The 15,364-nt window shown below is 35.6% G+C and overlaps 1 protein-coding gene across 1 annotated transcript in view; it reads right to left on the reverse strand.

Annotated features, from left to right (window-relative positions):
• Positions 1-15,364, reverse strand: part of CDH2 (cadherin 2) — a 210,346-nt gene that overhangs the window by 36,455 nt on the left and 158,527 nt on the right. The window contains exons 4-7 of the mRNA XM_033087476.1: positions 14,609-14,755; positions 12,752-12,907; positions 10,675-10,819; positions 7,787-7,959 (exon numbers count right to left, since the gene is read on the reverse strand). Coding sequence (XP_032943367.1) covers positions 7,787-7,959; positions 10,675-10,819; positions 12,752-12,907; positions 14,609-14,755 — 621 coding nt within the window. The remainder of the gene's footprint in view (positions 1-7,786; positions 7,960-10,674; positions 10,820-12,751; positions 12,908-14,608; positions 14,756-15,364) is intronic.

Here is a 15,364-nt window from a genome sequence, read left to right on the forward strand (position 1 = left end):
ATTTTTTAAAGAGGAGTCAAATTAAGCTGTAATACACTTAAGAGAAAATCTTGGGCTTGTCTATAACATTAAATGACAAACTTGTATATTAGGAAAACCTAACCAAAATGAGTATCTAAAATCATTTGAAATCTCTGTGGAAATTGGTACAGATAAAAAGTTGACTGGTTTCATAAATGTTAAAACATTCTGAACAACAAAACTCATTTCTTCATACAAAAATAAACTGTCACTGCAAAGTGCAGTTTTCCGTGATTCTAAATATAACTAACATTATGAATGGCCCTGCTTAAGGGATTTCTGGAGCTTGGATAGAACAGACACAAATTGCAGCTTTTGATTTAGTTGTTAGTGGGAAGAGCAAGGAAAAAAAAAAGGAGGAGGAAGAAAAGCCAAAGCTCACACATTCGATTTTAAGTCTCTGTCCACCCAAATGCCAATCTCTAGCAGTTATTTACTTTAGTTTTCTTTTTTTATCTTCCTAAAAGAGAAAATACCGCACTTTTTTAAACTTAAAAAAAAAAAAAGGTAAAAGAAACAAAGGAATAGTGCTGGTTGAGCCATTTTAAGTTTTCTTAACCCGTAACACTTCACCATAATGCTTATGTAGGCTAAAATATTTCTCAATGACTTCCTTTCCCAATTAAGAATGTCATTTCGGCTTAACGTTCTCATGGTTAGTGAGAGAATTTTGTAGGGCACTCAATTCAGCCTCCCAGCTGAAAATAAAAATTTGTTGTTGAAATTCCATTTTTTTGGTTAGCTGCTATTTGCAGAAATAGATGACAATCTCAATTTTTTTTTAATTAAGCTTTTTCTTTAAGATAAAAAAAAAACCACACAGACATTATATGGAAACATAGTTCATTGTTAATGCCTAATCTACAAAGATTTTTAAATCATATAAGCATAATATATGAAATTATCCATTGAGCTGAAATAGTGGGATCAGTAGCTAATACTTGAAATTTCCTATTGCTTCAAGCTAGTCTTGAAATCTGTAAGTCACAAAAGAACTTTGTTATTTCTAAAACACAATGTCTCTTCAAATAAAGAAATAACAACCTGGCAAGTAATAAATATAATTTTCGAATGCCTGGTTGGTAAAAAGCTCTTACATTCAGTAACGACAGCCTATGTTTTAGACAACCAAACTGTTTAGAGCTTCTGGCTTAATTTAGTCACTGGGCATCTGGTTCTGAATGACTGACATTTAGATTCCATAAAGATTTGACTTCCCACCTTCACAGTCCCACATCTGAACAAGGGGGCTTTGCTTAAAAACACTTCCTCACTTCCTATTCTAGAAAGGATAAACTCATCTGCTTGCTGACAATCCTTCCCTCTCTTTCTCAACTATCTTACCAAGGCTATCACGTTTCACCCACTTCCCCCAAACCTTTGGCTTTTTAAATTTATTTTCAAATGCCTGTTATTTCTCTACGCCATTGCATTTGACATTTCCTTTTGCCCAAACTGGTGATTCTCAACCATGGTGATTTTGTACCCTCCAGGGGACATTTGGCAATACCCTAGGACATTTTTGGTTGTCAAAACTGGGGGGATGCTACCGACATCAAATGGGTAGAGGCCAGAGATGCTGCTAAACATCCTATGATGCACGGGACAGGCCTCCACAGCAAAGATTTATCTGATCCAAATGTCAATAGCGCCAAGGTTGAGAAACCCTAGCCTAGAATATCCTTTCCTTCATTCTGAGTCTGATAAACATGAAGCTTAAATGTCGCCTCAGAGATGACTTCTGAAGGTCCTTGAGGCAGAGCTGTTTGTCTACTCAGGAAACACTTTTTTTTCCCACTGTTTCTAGTTTATATGGTTGTCATCAATCCATATGCCTGTCCTGACCCGCTGTGCACACACCCCTTCCCAGGGCACCTGCTTTGTCAATGTTTATGCTGCTGGCAGACACATAATGCCTGACACAGAGGAAACCCTAGCAATAAATGCTTTAAATTTTTTTTTAATTATAGTGTATATACAAATTATAGTAGCTTCAAGTGTACAATATTATGATTTGACATTTATATAACTTACAAAGTGATCATCGTAAGTCTAGTAACCATCTGTAACTATCCAAAGTTATTATGATATTATTGACTATATTACCTATGCTGTACATTATATTCTCAGGATTTATTTATTTTATAACTAGAAGTTTGTACTTCTCATTCCCCTTCACTTTTCTGGGCCATCCCTCCCCCAACCAGCTCCCCACCCTGGACAGCCATCAGTTTGTTCCCTGTATCTATGAGTCTGTTTCTACTTTGTTTTGCGTTCGTTTTGTTTTGTTTTAGATTCCACATATAAATGAAGTCATATGGTATTTGTCTTTCTATGTCTGACTTATTTCACTCAGAATAATAGCCTTGAGTTCCATCCAAGATGTCACAAATGGCAAGATTTAATTTTCTATGACTGAATAATATTCCATTGTGTGTGTCTATATGTATGTGTGTGTGTGTGTGTGTGTGTGTGTCTATATATATATATATATATACACATATTATATCTAACATATCTTCTGTATCTATTCCTCTATCAATGGACACTCAGTTTGCTTCTTTATCTTGGCTACTGTAAAAAAGCTGCAGTGAACATATATATGGGTACATGTATCTTTTCAAATTACTGTTTTCACTTTCTTTGGATAAATACGCAGGCGTGGATTTGCTGGGTCACATGGTAGCTGTATTCTTAATTTTTTGAGAAAGCTCCATACTGTCTTCCACAGTGCCTGCACCAGTTTACATTCCCACCATCAGTTCACAAGGTTTCCCTTTTCCTCACATCCTCGCCAACACTTCTTTGTTGACTTTTTGCTTCTGAATTTGTGGTTGGATGGATGAACAGATGAGACACCTTGGACCTTGCATTACATTATAAAAATCATTTCAGGTCTAGGAAAAACCATCTTATCTACACAGTTCGCTATCATTTATTCCTTAGAACATATACTAGGAGCGTAAACTAGCCCACTGTTTCCCAAACTAGTTATTCATATACCATCTTTCCAATTCTGCAACTCCTCATTATTTCTATACCATGAGACACTTACTGTTTACCTTGACATTAACTCCCTTTAAAAAAGCCTCAATTTATTGTAAATGTATCATAAATGGAAAACTAGCATCACTTGCCATACACGTAACTGTAAAAATAAACACAATACAATCCGTGTACTATGGCAGTCTTTACTTGATGGAGTAGCATCTAAAAGACCTGTAGTCTCTGGTTTTCTCTAGAGGCTTCCCTACGTATATCTGTTAAAATGATTGCACCTGAGTACCACTTTTGAAACACTGAACTAGAGTGACATAAGTGAATGAAGAGGTGAGACCCTTCAGTCATTCATTTGGCAAATATTTAATAAATGTCTATTAGATGCCAGGCAATGTGGTATTTATTTGAATAAAATAATGAAGCAAACCAGAGGTGGCTTTGCTGTCATTAATGATGGCGACCGATATGATTGCATCATGGAACCAAGTGTACAATGCAACTGTAGTGAGAGGAGGAAGAAATGATGCAAGGAACCTTTAACGGGCCATCGGAACCAGTCCTCAACGCGTGAGGGAGGAATGAACGCCAGACGCATTTTGGGGGTTAATCAAGAGGAACTTGATGACTAAATATCAAGGTGGATTGATGGCAGTGTATGTTAAAGACAAGCAGACCATTATCTTGGAAGGCTGAAGAGAAGGTGGTCATATAGAACGAGATTCACCAGGAATCACAGATTTAGGGAGACAACACATTTGTTTTTGAATGCACTGGATGAGGGAATGGACATTTACGTATGTGATAATGTCATGAGAACTTACATGGGAAGTACAGCTTTGTGATCCTGGTCAAATTCTTACATGCTAAGCCCCCGTTCCCTCACTTGTGAAATGGGGCTGATAGTATTACCTACCTTAGAAATGTGCAATCTAAAATGTTTTTGAATGCTAACCGTTTGTTGACATTGTTCTAAGGGCCTTGATGATAAAAAACAATAATTAGCATTTATTGAGATTGATCACTAACTATGTGCGAGGCACAGCACTAAGCACTATACATTATCTCATTTAGTCCTCACAAGAATCCTATAAGGCAGGTGGATTACTTTACTCCTGTTTTACAGATGAGAAAACCAATGCTTAGGGAGGCAAGGAAGCTTGCCCAGTGACGCCCTAAGTAGCAGAGACAAGATCTGAATCCAGGGGCTCTGAGTCCAGAGTCTGGACCTTTAATGGCTCCACTACATTAGTGCCTTCCAAGAAAGTCAGAATATATGTGTGGCATGTGTGCATCTGGGTAGGGCAGGCACGGATCCCGATTTCAAAGAGAAGAGGAAGGAGGGGGAGTTGAGCAGGGAGTATGGGCTGTACCCTGAGGAGCCTGGCGCTGAAATGAAGGAGAAATTCTTGTAACATGAACATTTCTTCAGAGTTCTTCTGCAGGGTGAAGGTGAGGAACACATTAGCTTCCCTTACTATTGGGAGTAAGAATGCAGACATGATGTCTATGAAACATAGTCTTTGTATATCTGGAAGGATGCACAGACTACCGTGGGTGCCCAGGGAAGGGGCTGAGGATCAGCTGTCAGAGAGTGAGGATTAGCCTGCTGTATAGACAGATGGGAAAGGGATGTTCAGGCAGAAGGAACAATGGGAACAGAGAACATAAAACTTCAGATTTGTAGAAGGAATTGCATGGGGTTGCACGGGCCATCACTTGCTCATAAGCAGAAGGCAAGAAATTCTAGGAGGGTAGGTAGTCTAAAGGAGGCTTTGGGGCCAAAGTCAGAGAGGGTCTAGAATACCATGTTAAAGAATTCCGTCTTCATCCTATGGGTTGTGGACAGTCATTTACCATAAGGGAGAATCAGCATGTTTGTACATAATGAAGAAATCTGTGGGGTTTGTAGGAAGGAACCTGTAGAGACGGGAAGGCTGAGCAAACAGAAAACAGAAGAAAAATCCTTTAGGGTAGAATACAGAGTTGAGGGCACAAGTAAAAAGATGATTAGGCTTGAAACACAGGAAGTATAATTCTTTCTTTGCCATGGGAACAATTATAATGAGTAAGAGCAATGGTGCTCACCTAGTAGATGCTGAGGCCGGATTTATGATGGCAACGGGGGGAAAATAAGAGCTAATATTTATTGGGCACTGTGCTAAATGCCTTACGCTTTGTGTTCCATAAGCCTTACAGCCATCCCATGAGGCAGGTCAAATTATTATCCCCACTTACAGATGTAGGAGGTCAAATAGCCCATAACAGGCAGAGTTAGAATTCAAACCTAGTGAAGCAGATAGTCAGGAGATGGACATAAAGAGGGTGGAGAGAAGAAGAAAATGCCAGGAATAGGCACCACCAAGGAATGCAATAAGAATGCAGGTAGAGATAAAAAAAAAAAAAAAAAAAACTGAAGACTGGGGTATGTAGTGGGTACAGCTTTATGTCTGGAAAACTGGAAGAATTAATATTTTTTTAAAACTTGAAGATTAAAAGAAAATAAAAAGTTGAATCTTAGTAAGCATTTCAGTCATTAAGAGTTCAATCACTTAAAAGTGTCATGTATTCCGGGAGAATGATAACTGAAATTACTTTTAACAGAAAGAAAACTGAATTCTAATAGAAATAAAAGAATCTCAAGCCTGCACGAGGCCTGAAGTCAAAGTAATTTATCCCCAGCCTCAGGCAGAATTAGCATAAACCATCCTAGACAGACACATTTTTTTCTATGTTAAACGTCTTTTGGAAAATGAAGGTTTTCCATAATTTTTCCTAGTAACTTAACTCATTGTTGTGTTTAATAATATTACTGTCAAGAAACTACATCTCATATTGTATCTAACGCATGATTCTATAGTTTCAAATGCATTTATTTCCACATTCGTTTCATCAGGAGATAGTGAATAGCTGTTTCTGTCCACTGCAAGATATATTTACTCATGATTATGATGTGACTTCAGACTTTCATCCTCTGAACTAAATACAGTCTCTGATTTTTAAATATGGTTGGTCTGCTTTAGTAAAACTATCTGTAATTCTCGATGCCTCTTTCTTGACATGAAACAGCCAGGCTAAATGTGATAGGAATATTACTGTATGAAAACAAGATGAAGCCCTGTTTCTGTATCTCACAATGGAAGTGTAAATAAAAGAAATATTAGGATTGAGAGACTAGTAGGAGCTATACCTGCTTCTGTGAGCAATCTTGACCTCAAGAGAGAATACTAAAAAATATACCATATTCTTATAAAATAGGACATTCATGCTGAGTTTATTGGCATTTAAGAATAGTATTTCATATAGTATTGAAAAAGGTGAAAAGACATACATATTCTGAATGTCACCGAACTAAAAGTACTATTGCAAAAACTAAATTTCAACAACCTGACACAAAACATTTTTAGAAAAAAAGAATTGTTGACACCTGGAAATTAATAGGTACAATGAAATAAACATACATCGAGCTCCAAAGTAAGGCTCTCAGCTCAGTTGTGAATAAAGTAATCTTGATTGGCTCATATTACTTTATCCAAGTGCTTCTAGCACTATCTTGTGTATATAATTAATTGCAATAGTAATGTTTTCTTCGATCCAATTCAAGTGAATGCTAAGGCAAATAAATAAAGCGTCATAAAAACCAGCTCTTAAAAATCCTTGTCAATAATATTTATTGTGGTAGGTATAATGTTTCCTTTGGACATACATAATTTGAGGTCTCATTACTATAAAGGCTGGCTCAGCCAGAAATCTACAGAGCATGAATCCTTATGAATTGGCACTTTGACAATTCACTCACACAATGATTACTGATGGCCAATAATGAGCTTGAGAATCTCTTAAGAAAATAGTAAGAACAGAATAGAGAAAAAGTGTAAAAGATTCATTAGAGCTGGAGTTTTCAGAAAAGTTGATATAAGCAGGGCTTAAATCAGAACATGAAGAACTGGAAAGTTCAAGATCAAGATCAAGACGCAAGACATTCCTGGTAAAAGGAATCACACGAACAAAAACACAGAGGTGTGGAGGAGCACGGTGGGTTGAGGTCTGTCACAGTGAGATGACCATCTGGAAGTTACTGAAATACCCATTCCTTCTCAGATTGTGATACAACATAGTAATAGTTCAATACCACCAACATTTTATGCCTTTTCTACAAAATACTATGCCCGAAGTGTGTTTATCGCCATTTATAACTTGAAAGGCTTGTCAGTAGAATAAATGAAATTACTAATGTTCAAATATATTAAATACATTAATCTCAGAGTTAATGGGCAAGTTCTAATAAAGGCGATAATCTCCTCTGTACTAAGACAGGCTCTGCAGAGAGGCTACAAAACATCTAATCAAACACGTGTTATTTGTAGTCTCTTAAAACTGTGAATGTTAATAATTATCTTACATGTATACACACATTATTTGGACAAGGTTTTTAATGTAATTCCTCACAAAAACTTTTGACTATAAGGGCAAACCAAGAAAATGCCAACAATTTTAAGAATTAGATACCAGAGGTATCTAATTAACTTAGTCAGTTACCACACTAAATATTACATAGACAATCATGTAAGACTAGGAAAGATTTATCGGATATACATATACCATTTAACCATTTGACGTTATGTATAAAATAATACAACGTATTTGTTAATGACAATTCACATTGAATAATATTGTGGATATATTATTACCTAGAGATCAATTGTATGTGATACTGTGCACCTTTAAAATTAAAAACAAATTTAAAGACAGGTTTTGGTTGGCTTACTTCTCTATCAAGTCCAGCTGCCACAGTGATAATATCACCAGTCTCATTGTTGATGGTAAACATGTTGGGTGAGGGGGTGCTTGGCGCCTGGGACAGGATTCTGTACCTCAACATCCCATTTAAGGTATTTGGATCGTCATCATCAATGGCAGTGACCGTCATCACGTATGTTCCTAGACACAGCACACATGGAAAATGAATGGTCACCCTTCATTTCAGGGTCTCCGAAATAGAAGGTATATTTATCTTCTCAATCAATCTTAATTTCACTTTTTCAGAGCAACCATTTGATCACTCAGACTTGACTGAAAACACTACTGATAAGAATAGTGCTCACTTAAAAAACATAAAGCACGGTTTAGATCCTCGAAAGGAAAATTGTAAAATATTTACACATTTCTAAAGACTCATTTTTTTTCCCTAACTTAGAAAACAAATTCACTATGATTCAAGGAAAGGATCACTTCAGACCTTCAAATATAGAACACACAAATAATAATAAATGCCATTAGCAACATATTTTATGGCCACCGACTCCTCCCCTCTGCCACATTTTCTTCTGTTATGCAATAACATCTAAAATGGCATGCTGAGAATGCTTCTCCTCTGTGCCTAAGTTGCTTTCTGCAAGTAAGCTATGTGCAGAATGATGAACACTCCATTTACTCAGGTCATAAGGAGCCATTCCATGCATTACTGTTGTGGTACATGGAATCGGGGTTTGGCATGGTGGTTCCATTTTTTTTCCCTACAAGATTAAAAGAACACTGTTAACAAACTCAGGGACTTCAATTTATTAGATATTTTGGAAAGCAAATCTATAAAGCATTAGGATCAAGTAAGTTCAAACTAGCGAGATACACTGTGCAATTTAGAAGTAGAGAGAAAAGCAGTTACTATTTAAGACGGTTTGTTCTGTGGGATATTTATAAGAACTGGATTATAAAATTTTCCATCTCTAGTTTACCTTCTTATTGAATACTGTAAGCTCAGTTGTGATTTAGAAAATTTAAGTGGTGCATATTTGCCCCAGAATTAACTACTTAAGGCTTGGTCACATTATTCAAATCTCTTTTCAGAGCTTGACCCTGTAAACAAGACACGCTTTTTGATCATATGCCATCCCTACATACTTATTTTTTTTAAAACTTTTTGCATATTTGCTTGCTTGCATGCCTTTTATTTTTCTCCCCTCACTAGAATTTAAGCTCCAACAGGGTAAGAACCAGCTTGACACTACTGTATCCACGATGCCAAACAGTACCCAGCACACAGCACACGCTCTATAAACATCTATTGAATGAATGAATGAATGAATGAATGAATGAATGAATGGTTAAAGCAGAAAAATATGTTTCAGAATCCTGAAACAAAATATTGATTGCAACGCAGTTTAACACAAGATTCATGACATTATCAAACTTTGCCGAGAAAGGTGATTTCAAACTTACAGAACAACCGCAGGAAATACACTGATGAAATATCTTTGCTTCTGGTGATCACTGACAGTCTTTTATTTATGGCAGACATTACAGAAGTTCATGGTCAAATGCATAATAAATATATCTTTAATGGTTTATTTTTGACAATTTTTGTGAAGCAGTACTTTTAATAAAGTTAGAAATAATAGAAGAAAAAGAAAATAAATAATTTTTAAAACCTTCCCCAGGCAAACAAGTCCAATGTTTATTATCTTTAGAATATGCATACAAGACTTGTGTTTTAGTAAGGATATGTCTAACATGCTTTGGTTTTACAGTATTTTAAAATACTGAAGAAAGCTACTCTGAAAATGTGACTCAGAAGGAGCCACAAGTGGTTGAACTTCCTGTACAGCCCCTATCCTCCCACTCCAACGACCCCACCCCCACCCCATCTCTCCTTTTCTGAGGATATAAACATGTATTTGGGCCAAGAACAAAATACCAGTTTGAGGCACAGTTGGTTATATCTAGGAGTATAAACTGGCTTATGCATAAGGGAGCTAATAAACTGGTATAGATGACAAATTTAATATGAACACAATTTTAAACGTTGAGGCTTTTTAAAATAAATTTAAAAAAAACACACCACAATAATAACATAGCTAATTCAATCTCTCTAACCCCAATCATCGCAGGAAGGCTGGTAAAACATTTCCTTTTACCATCTCGACACCAACAGATTTTCTTGTCCACTAAATTTTTCACATTAAATAGACCTTTTTAGCCTTGCTATTTTACTATGACTGTACTCCACAGTGTTTTCAGTACAAGAATCTAAAATCCTAGTCAAACATCACTTCACAATGGTAAGAGGCTTTTGGCAACTGCTGTTTCAAGGCTGAGTCATTTTCCACGACACTAGTTTAAAAGCAAGGGTTGCAGAAGACATTAGGGTCAACCTGAAAGTAAATAATATCTCCTGTAGCCAGAAGGCAGCAGTCACAGCTGTCACCAAGCCCCCTCTCAGCTTTTGGTTTTATCTCACAGCCTGCTCCCAGGAACATAAAGTATCTTTCAGACTCTCCAAAAGATAAAATCTAAATTTTATGAACAGAAATCCCACTCTCTAGCTATACTGACTCTATCAACCATAGCAGGATGAAAGGATCCTCATATAGATTCTATAGTACAGAATCAGATACTGTAGTATATATTTTTTCAAAGGTGAGAAAAGTCACTGTGGCAGTAGCGTGATTTCTTTCTTTTCTTTTTTTTTTTTTTTTTTGGTTTCTCTCTTCAATCAGTTTTTCCCTAAGTTACCTTCCTGTTTCCCTAAAAGCATTATGAATGAAAGAAAATGACACTAAAAGGCTCACATCGTTTCTCCTTTTCTTGCTTATAGAACAGTGCTGGATTACACTGCATTTCCTGAAGTAATCTCCAAATTATTCTCTTCAAACTTACCAGGCTTTGATCCCTCAGGAACCGTCCCATTCCACACCTGGTGTAAGAACTCGGGTCTGTTATCATTCATATCAATGACATTGATGACAATGTCTATGGGGTTCTCTACTTGATTTCCGTTAATATCCACTGCATGTGCCCTCAACTGCAAAAGCAATTAGAAAACAAAGCTATTTAACAGATTTACATCTCAGAGTGAAAAGTTAAAACTGCCATGCTATCAAAACACGATTGCCATGCTATCAAAATAGCATGGACAGACTGAGATGCTGAAAAACAAAAGCTACTCTTCCCGTCAAAACTTAAGTTAGCCAAACTCCGTATAATTAGAGTAGATATAGTAGCCAAAAACCCACAATGACTATCTGCTAGGCACTGTGTTCAGAGTTTTATGGATTTTAACTCGTTTAATTCAAATACAAAAGATTGAAGTAGGAATGACCAGCATTTGAAGGTTGGAAAAAATCAAGCTTCAGAAAAGCTAAGTAACTGCTCTATTGACAGAGCCCGTATCCAAAGTCAGTCTATTCAGTTCCTAAATCCTTCTGCTAAATCAGTACATATGATTCAGGGTAATTAAAAATGTGGTACTGGCACACAGTAGTCATATAGATCAAGGGAACAGAAGAGAATCTAGAAAGAATTCAGTGTGTATAGGAAATTTTGACATTAGTTCTTTTTGTTTGTTTTTTTTTTTTTAGTAGTAACAGGCATTCATAAATGTTAAAAGTACATGAGTATATAAAACAGTTGTTCCTCTCCCAAGCTCAAGTTCTGTTTTATAGGTATTCTAGAAATTTTGTATTTTTTTCTTCTTAAACAAATATAATCAGTCAGCTACTCTTGGCAGAATATGTTCAAAATCTTTTCATTCGGCACACAGAGATCCATTCATTCTTTTCAATAGCTGTGTAGTGTTCTGTTGAATTGTTTCTTTTTAACAGGAATGCTTCTACGATTTTCCTGTTAAGTATGATGCTGACTGCTGGTTTCTGTTGATATGCTTTATCAAGTTAAAGAAGCATCAACGTATTCTTTTTTTATTTAGAGGTCATTTAACACATGAAACAATGTGCATTTTATTACTGCCTTTTCAACACCTACAGAAATAATCCTTTCCCCCCTTGACTTATTTAATATATTACATTAGTAGATTCTTAATACTGAACCATCCCTGCAATTCCCTAATTAACTATATCTTGTTATGGATGCCACTCTTTTATGTGCAATGAGAATCTGGAGAGCAAGAATTTACCCCAAAATTGACCAGAAAATATTTATTTACTGAATTCTATTAATCACAGCACCAATTCAGATAGTGGGAATTCATACAAGAAGAGAAATATAGGAGTTTTTGTATGATATTATTTATGATTATAAATTAGAGACTAGTCTGATGAGACTGATCTATTGTGTGCTATCTTTAGCAAGTTTCCCCATTAATGTGATGTTTTTGTAAAATGTATGAAAGTTTTACTTCTTTCTTTGTTTTGTAACAATATAAAAAGCATTAGAATGACATGTCCCTTGAGGAATCTTGCTCCACCACATACAATTTTTTAAATAATTTTCATAAATACTCTGTCCATTTCCTAGGTCTCTATTTAATGGTGATAATAATACCAGCAGGAACAGATAAAATGGAGAACACAGATGTCTATCCATAAAAAACTTATTAAAATCATAGCTTATGTATTCAATGGAATACTATACAGCTATTAAAATGCTCTGATCTCTACATCATTTACAAGCAACAGTTTGACTCCCTATATGTAATTTTGTTCTCATAGGTTCTTAGTTGCATATCTGAAAGCCAGTGTCAATGAAGAAAGAGTAATGCAAGTTTAGGCAATTTCACTTTCTTCTTTGGCATCATTTGTTTTCTTTTTATTGGGACCATTCATCAATTCTATTAAAAACAATACAATTATTAGAATAAATTGAAAAGGCTACAAGTACATTTCAGATGTTAAAACGCTCTGAATCAAAGCTTTAAGACTGATAAGAGGCAAATGCTAAACTCTGCAGACATTTAGAAGGCTATTAATACATAGAATATCAGCAGTTGAAATCTTACATGAAATCGGGCTATCAGCTCACGATCCAGAGGCTTGGTTACCGACAGCTGACCTGATATCGGATTGATAATGAAGATACCAGTTGGAGGCTGGTCAGCTCCTGGCCCAGTGACGCTATACCGCAGGGAAAGGTTTTTATCTCTATCAGACCTGATCTGAAGGTCAAGAAGACAATCACATTAAATGGGAGACTAAATGAGCTCATTATCAGAGACATGGCATCCCACACCTCATGCCCTTTTTCAGTTACACACTTACACCATCTCTTCCTAGAAAACCATTGAAATACTGCCAGTCCTATTCCTTGTCCTTACATCTTGGAGATAGGCTTCAAAAAGAGGTGTCACCTATCACCAGAAAGACTGGGGAGGCAATGTTAACTTCTAAAATAACACTTACTCAAAGCAGTGCAAAAAGTCAAAATTAAGGAGTGTCAGTTTTTAAACAGTATCAAATTCTAGCCTGGGAATTTGTGGGTTAGAATATTAAACCCAATAACAGGTGTCAAATTCAATGAAAAAAATTATTTACCTTTTTGCAACAGATAAGATGTAACTATCTAACCATAGTATAAAATAGCTTCACTTGAGAACTCTAAACTTATGGTTGAGACTAATTCAGATTTCTGTACTTGCATTGTACTGACAGTCATTGCAACCAAAGCTTTCCGTATCGTTTTAAGGTGGCACCTTTTATTACCCCAAATTACTTATTAATAACAGAACATACAAGAAATAATTTTGAAATATATTTCTATACTCAAAAATTATACCCACACGTTCCCTTTCTTTTCCTCCAAATACAACAATTCTTAGGAAAAATACATTTACAGATGAGTAATCACAGGATCAGGTTATAGAAAGAGAGGAGGAAGGACAATACAGAGAAAAGGTCAATTAAGCAATACTATTTAGATGTGATAATAAAGGATACTTATGTATTAGGCAAATACACTTAATCCAGTAATAGAATCTTTTTTTAAGGTAAGGCAAAATTCTTTTGTCCATTAAAGTAGAAAAATCAGAAGCACCTTTATTTGGGGATTGTGTCATTCACGGTTAAACCAAATTATAATGTGCATTAGAATGGAATATACAATACAAAAAATGACTTACTAAAAATACAACTTTCTGTAAATTGTACTGGAATGCTACATTAATCACCTACAGAAACATTTATTTTCTAATAAAGGGGAATACAATGACTTTGTTTTGTTTTCTTTTTATAATAAATAACGGGTTGCTAATTTTACTAAACACATAGAAATATCTGTGTGTTTTTCCCCCCTCTGCATCTGATGGTATGCATTTAGAGTTAACTGAAAAAAAATTAACTTTTCAGATTTGAAAGCCTATATTTTTGCACAGCTCCAGGGACTCTGTTAATGGTATCAGAGGTCATTTTGCTTTTCCTTTAAAAACTCTCAAATGCACTTTGTGCTGGCATTTTTTAGCAATGACTGCCCTTTTATTTTTTCTTTGGCCCAAAAGCTACCTGTGGAGGGCAAAGATTGTCATGGAGAGTGCAGCTTTCAGACAGGGAAGCTCAGGTGTATCCGTATTATGGCAAAGGAATATATGGTACGAGTGTTAATGTATACTGAAGTTATAGCTTACGTAGTCACACATTGAACAAACTTTATCATCCATGGTGTACAGGACCTACAGAGAGTTCTACAAATAATCTGAGATAATAAAAAAATGAGAAGAGGCACTTTACAACACTTCATCTATACAAAAAAATATTTTCAGTACATACATGTTGTAAACTCTACCTTGTGAAAAAAATAAGACAAAAGTACTTCTAACATACACTTGACACATGCCCCAAAGACAATTAAAATTGTGCCACCGTACCCTGACAAGCTCTTGAGGAAAAGGTCCTCTGGAATTTTCTGGCAAGTTGATTGGAGGGATAACCCAGTCTCGCTTCTGCCTTTGTAGGTGACCATTGTGCTTCATCAATTGTCTTGGGAATACTATTTCTTCAATTTCTTGTGATTCCTTTGCATTAAAATACAAGAAGAAATTCCTGAGTACTAAAATAAATATTTTCTGAAAGTACATAAGTATCAGTGGATATCTGAAAGTGTTGGAATCACAATTTATTATGAACAACAAAATAAGTCTGGAGGCCCTTTCCTTGTCCCCCTACTTAAATAACAGAAAACATCACAAAATTTTTGGGTTACGATGTTCATTGAAATATTGAATTCCAAACAAAATTTATTATGTGGTACAGCTGTGTAAACTATTTGCAGTTTCTATAAACCATCTTAGATAGTTGTTAATATTGAGCAAAATTTAATAGGACCCTTTTATATATTCCTCATTAGTTTAAACCGCAGTTCAGGTAATGTGCTACTGTACATGAAATTTAGATCTTGATAGGCTAAAATATAATTTGAATTCCAAGAGAAGTTTAATACATACTGCTAAGGAATGTCTCAAATATTTATGACCCTATTAAATCCCACAGAATTAATGCTGTAATTATTCTAAACCTATGTCAGCCATGATGGATGCTATAGATGACCCACTTTGCACATGGGGTATTAATCTCTGCTGGATGTCAACATTTTCTTCTGTTTCTCCTTATATCTGTAGACATTT

The sequence above is a fragment of the Rhinolophus ferrumequinum genome, chromosome 19 (assembly GCF_004115265.2).
Source record: "Rhinolophus ferrumequinum isolate MPI-CBG mRhiFer1 chromosome 19, mRhiFer1_v1.p, whole genome shotgun sequence".
Classification (NCBI taxonomy): domain Eukaryota; kingdom Metazoa; phylum Chordata; class Mammalia; order Chiroptera; family Rhinolophidae; genus Rhinolophus; species Rhinolophus ferrumequinum.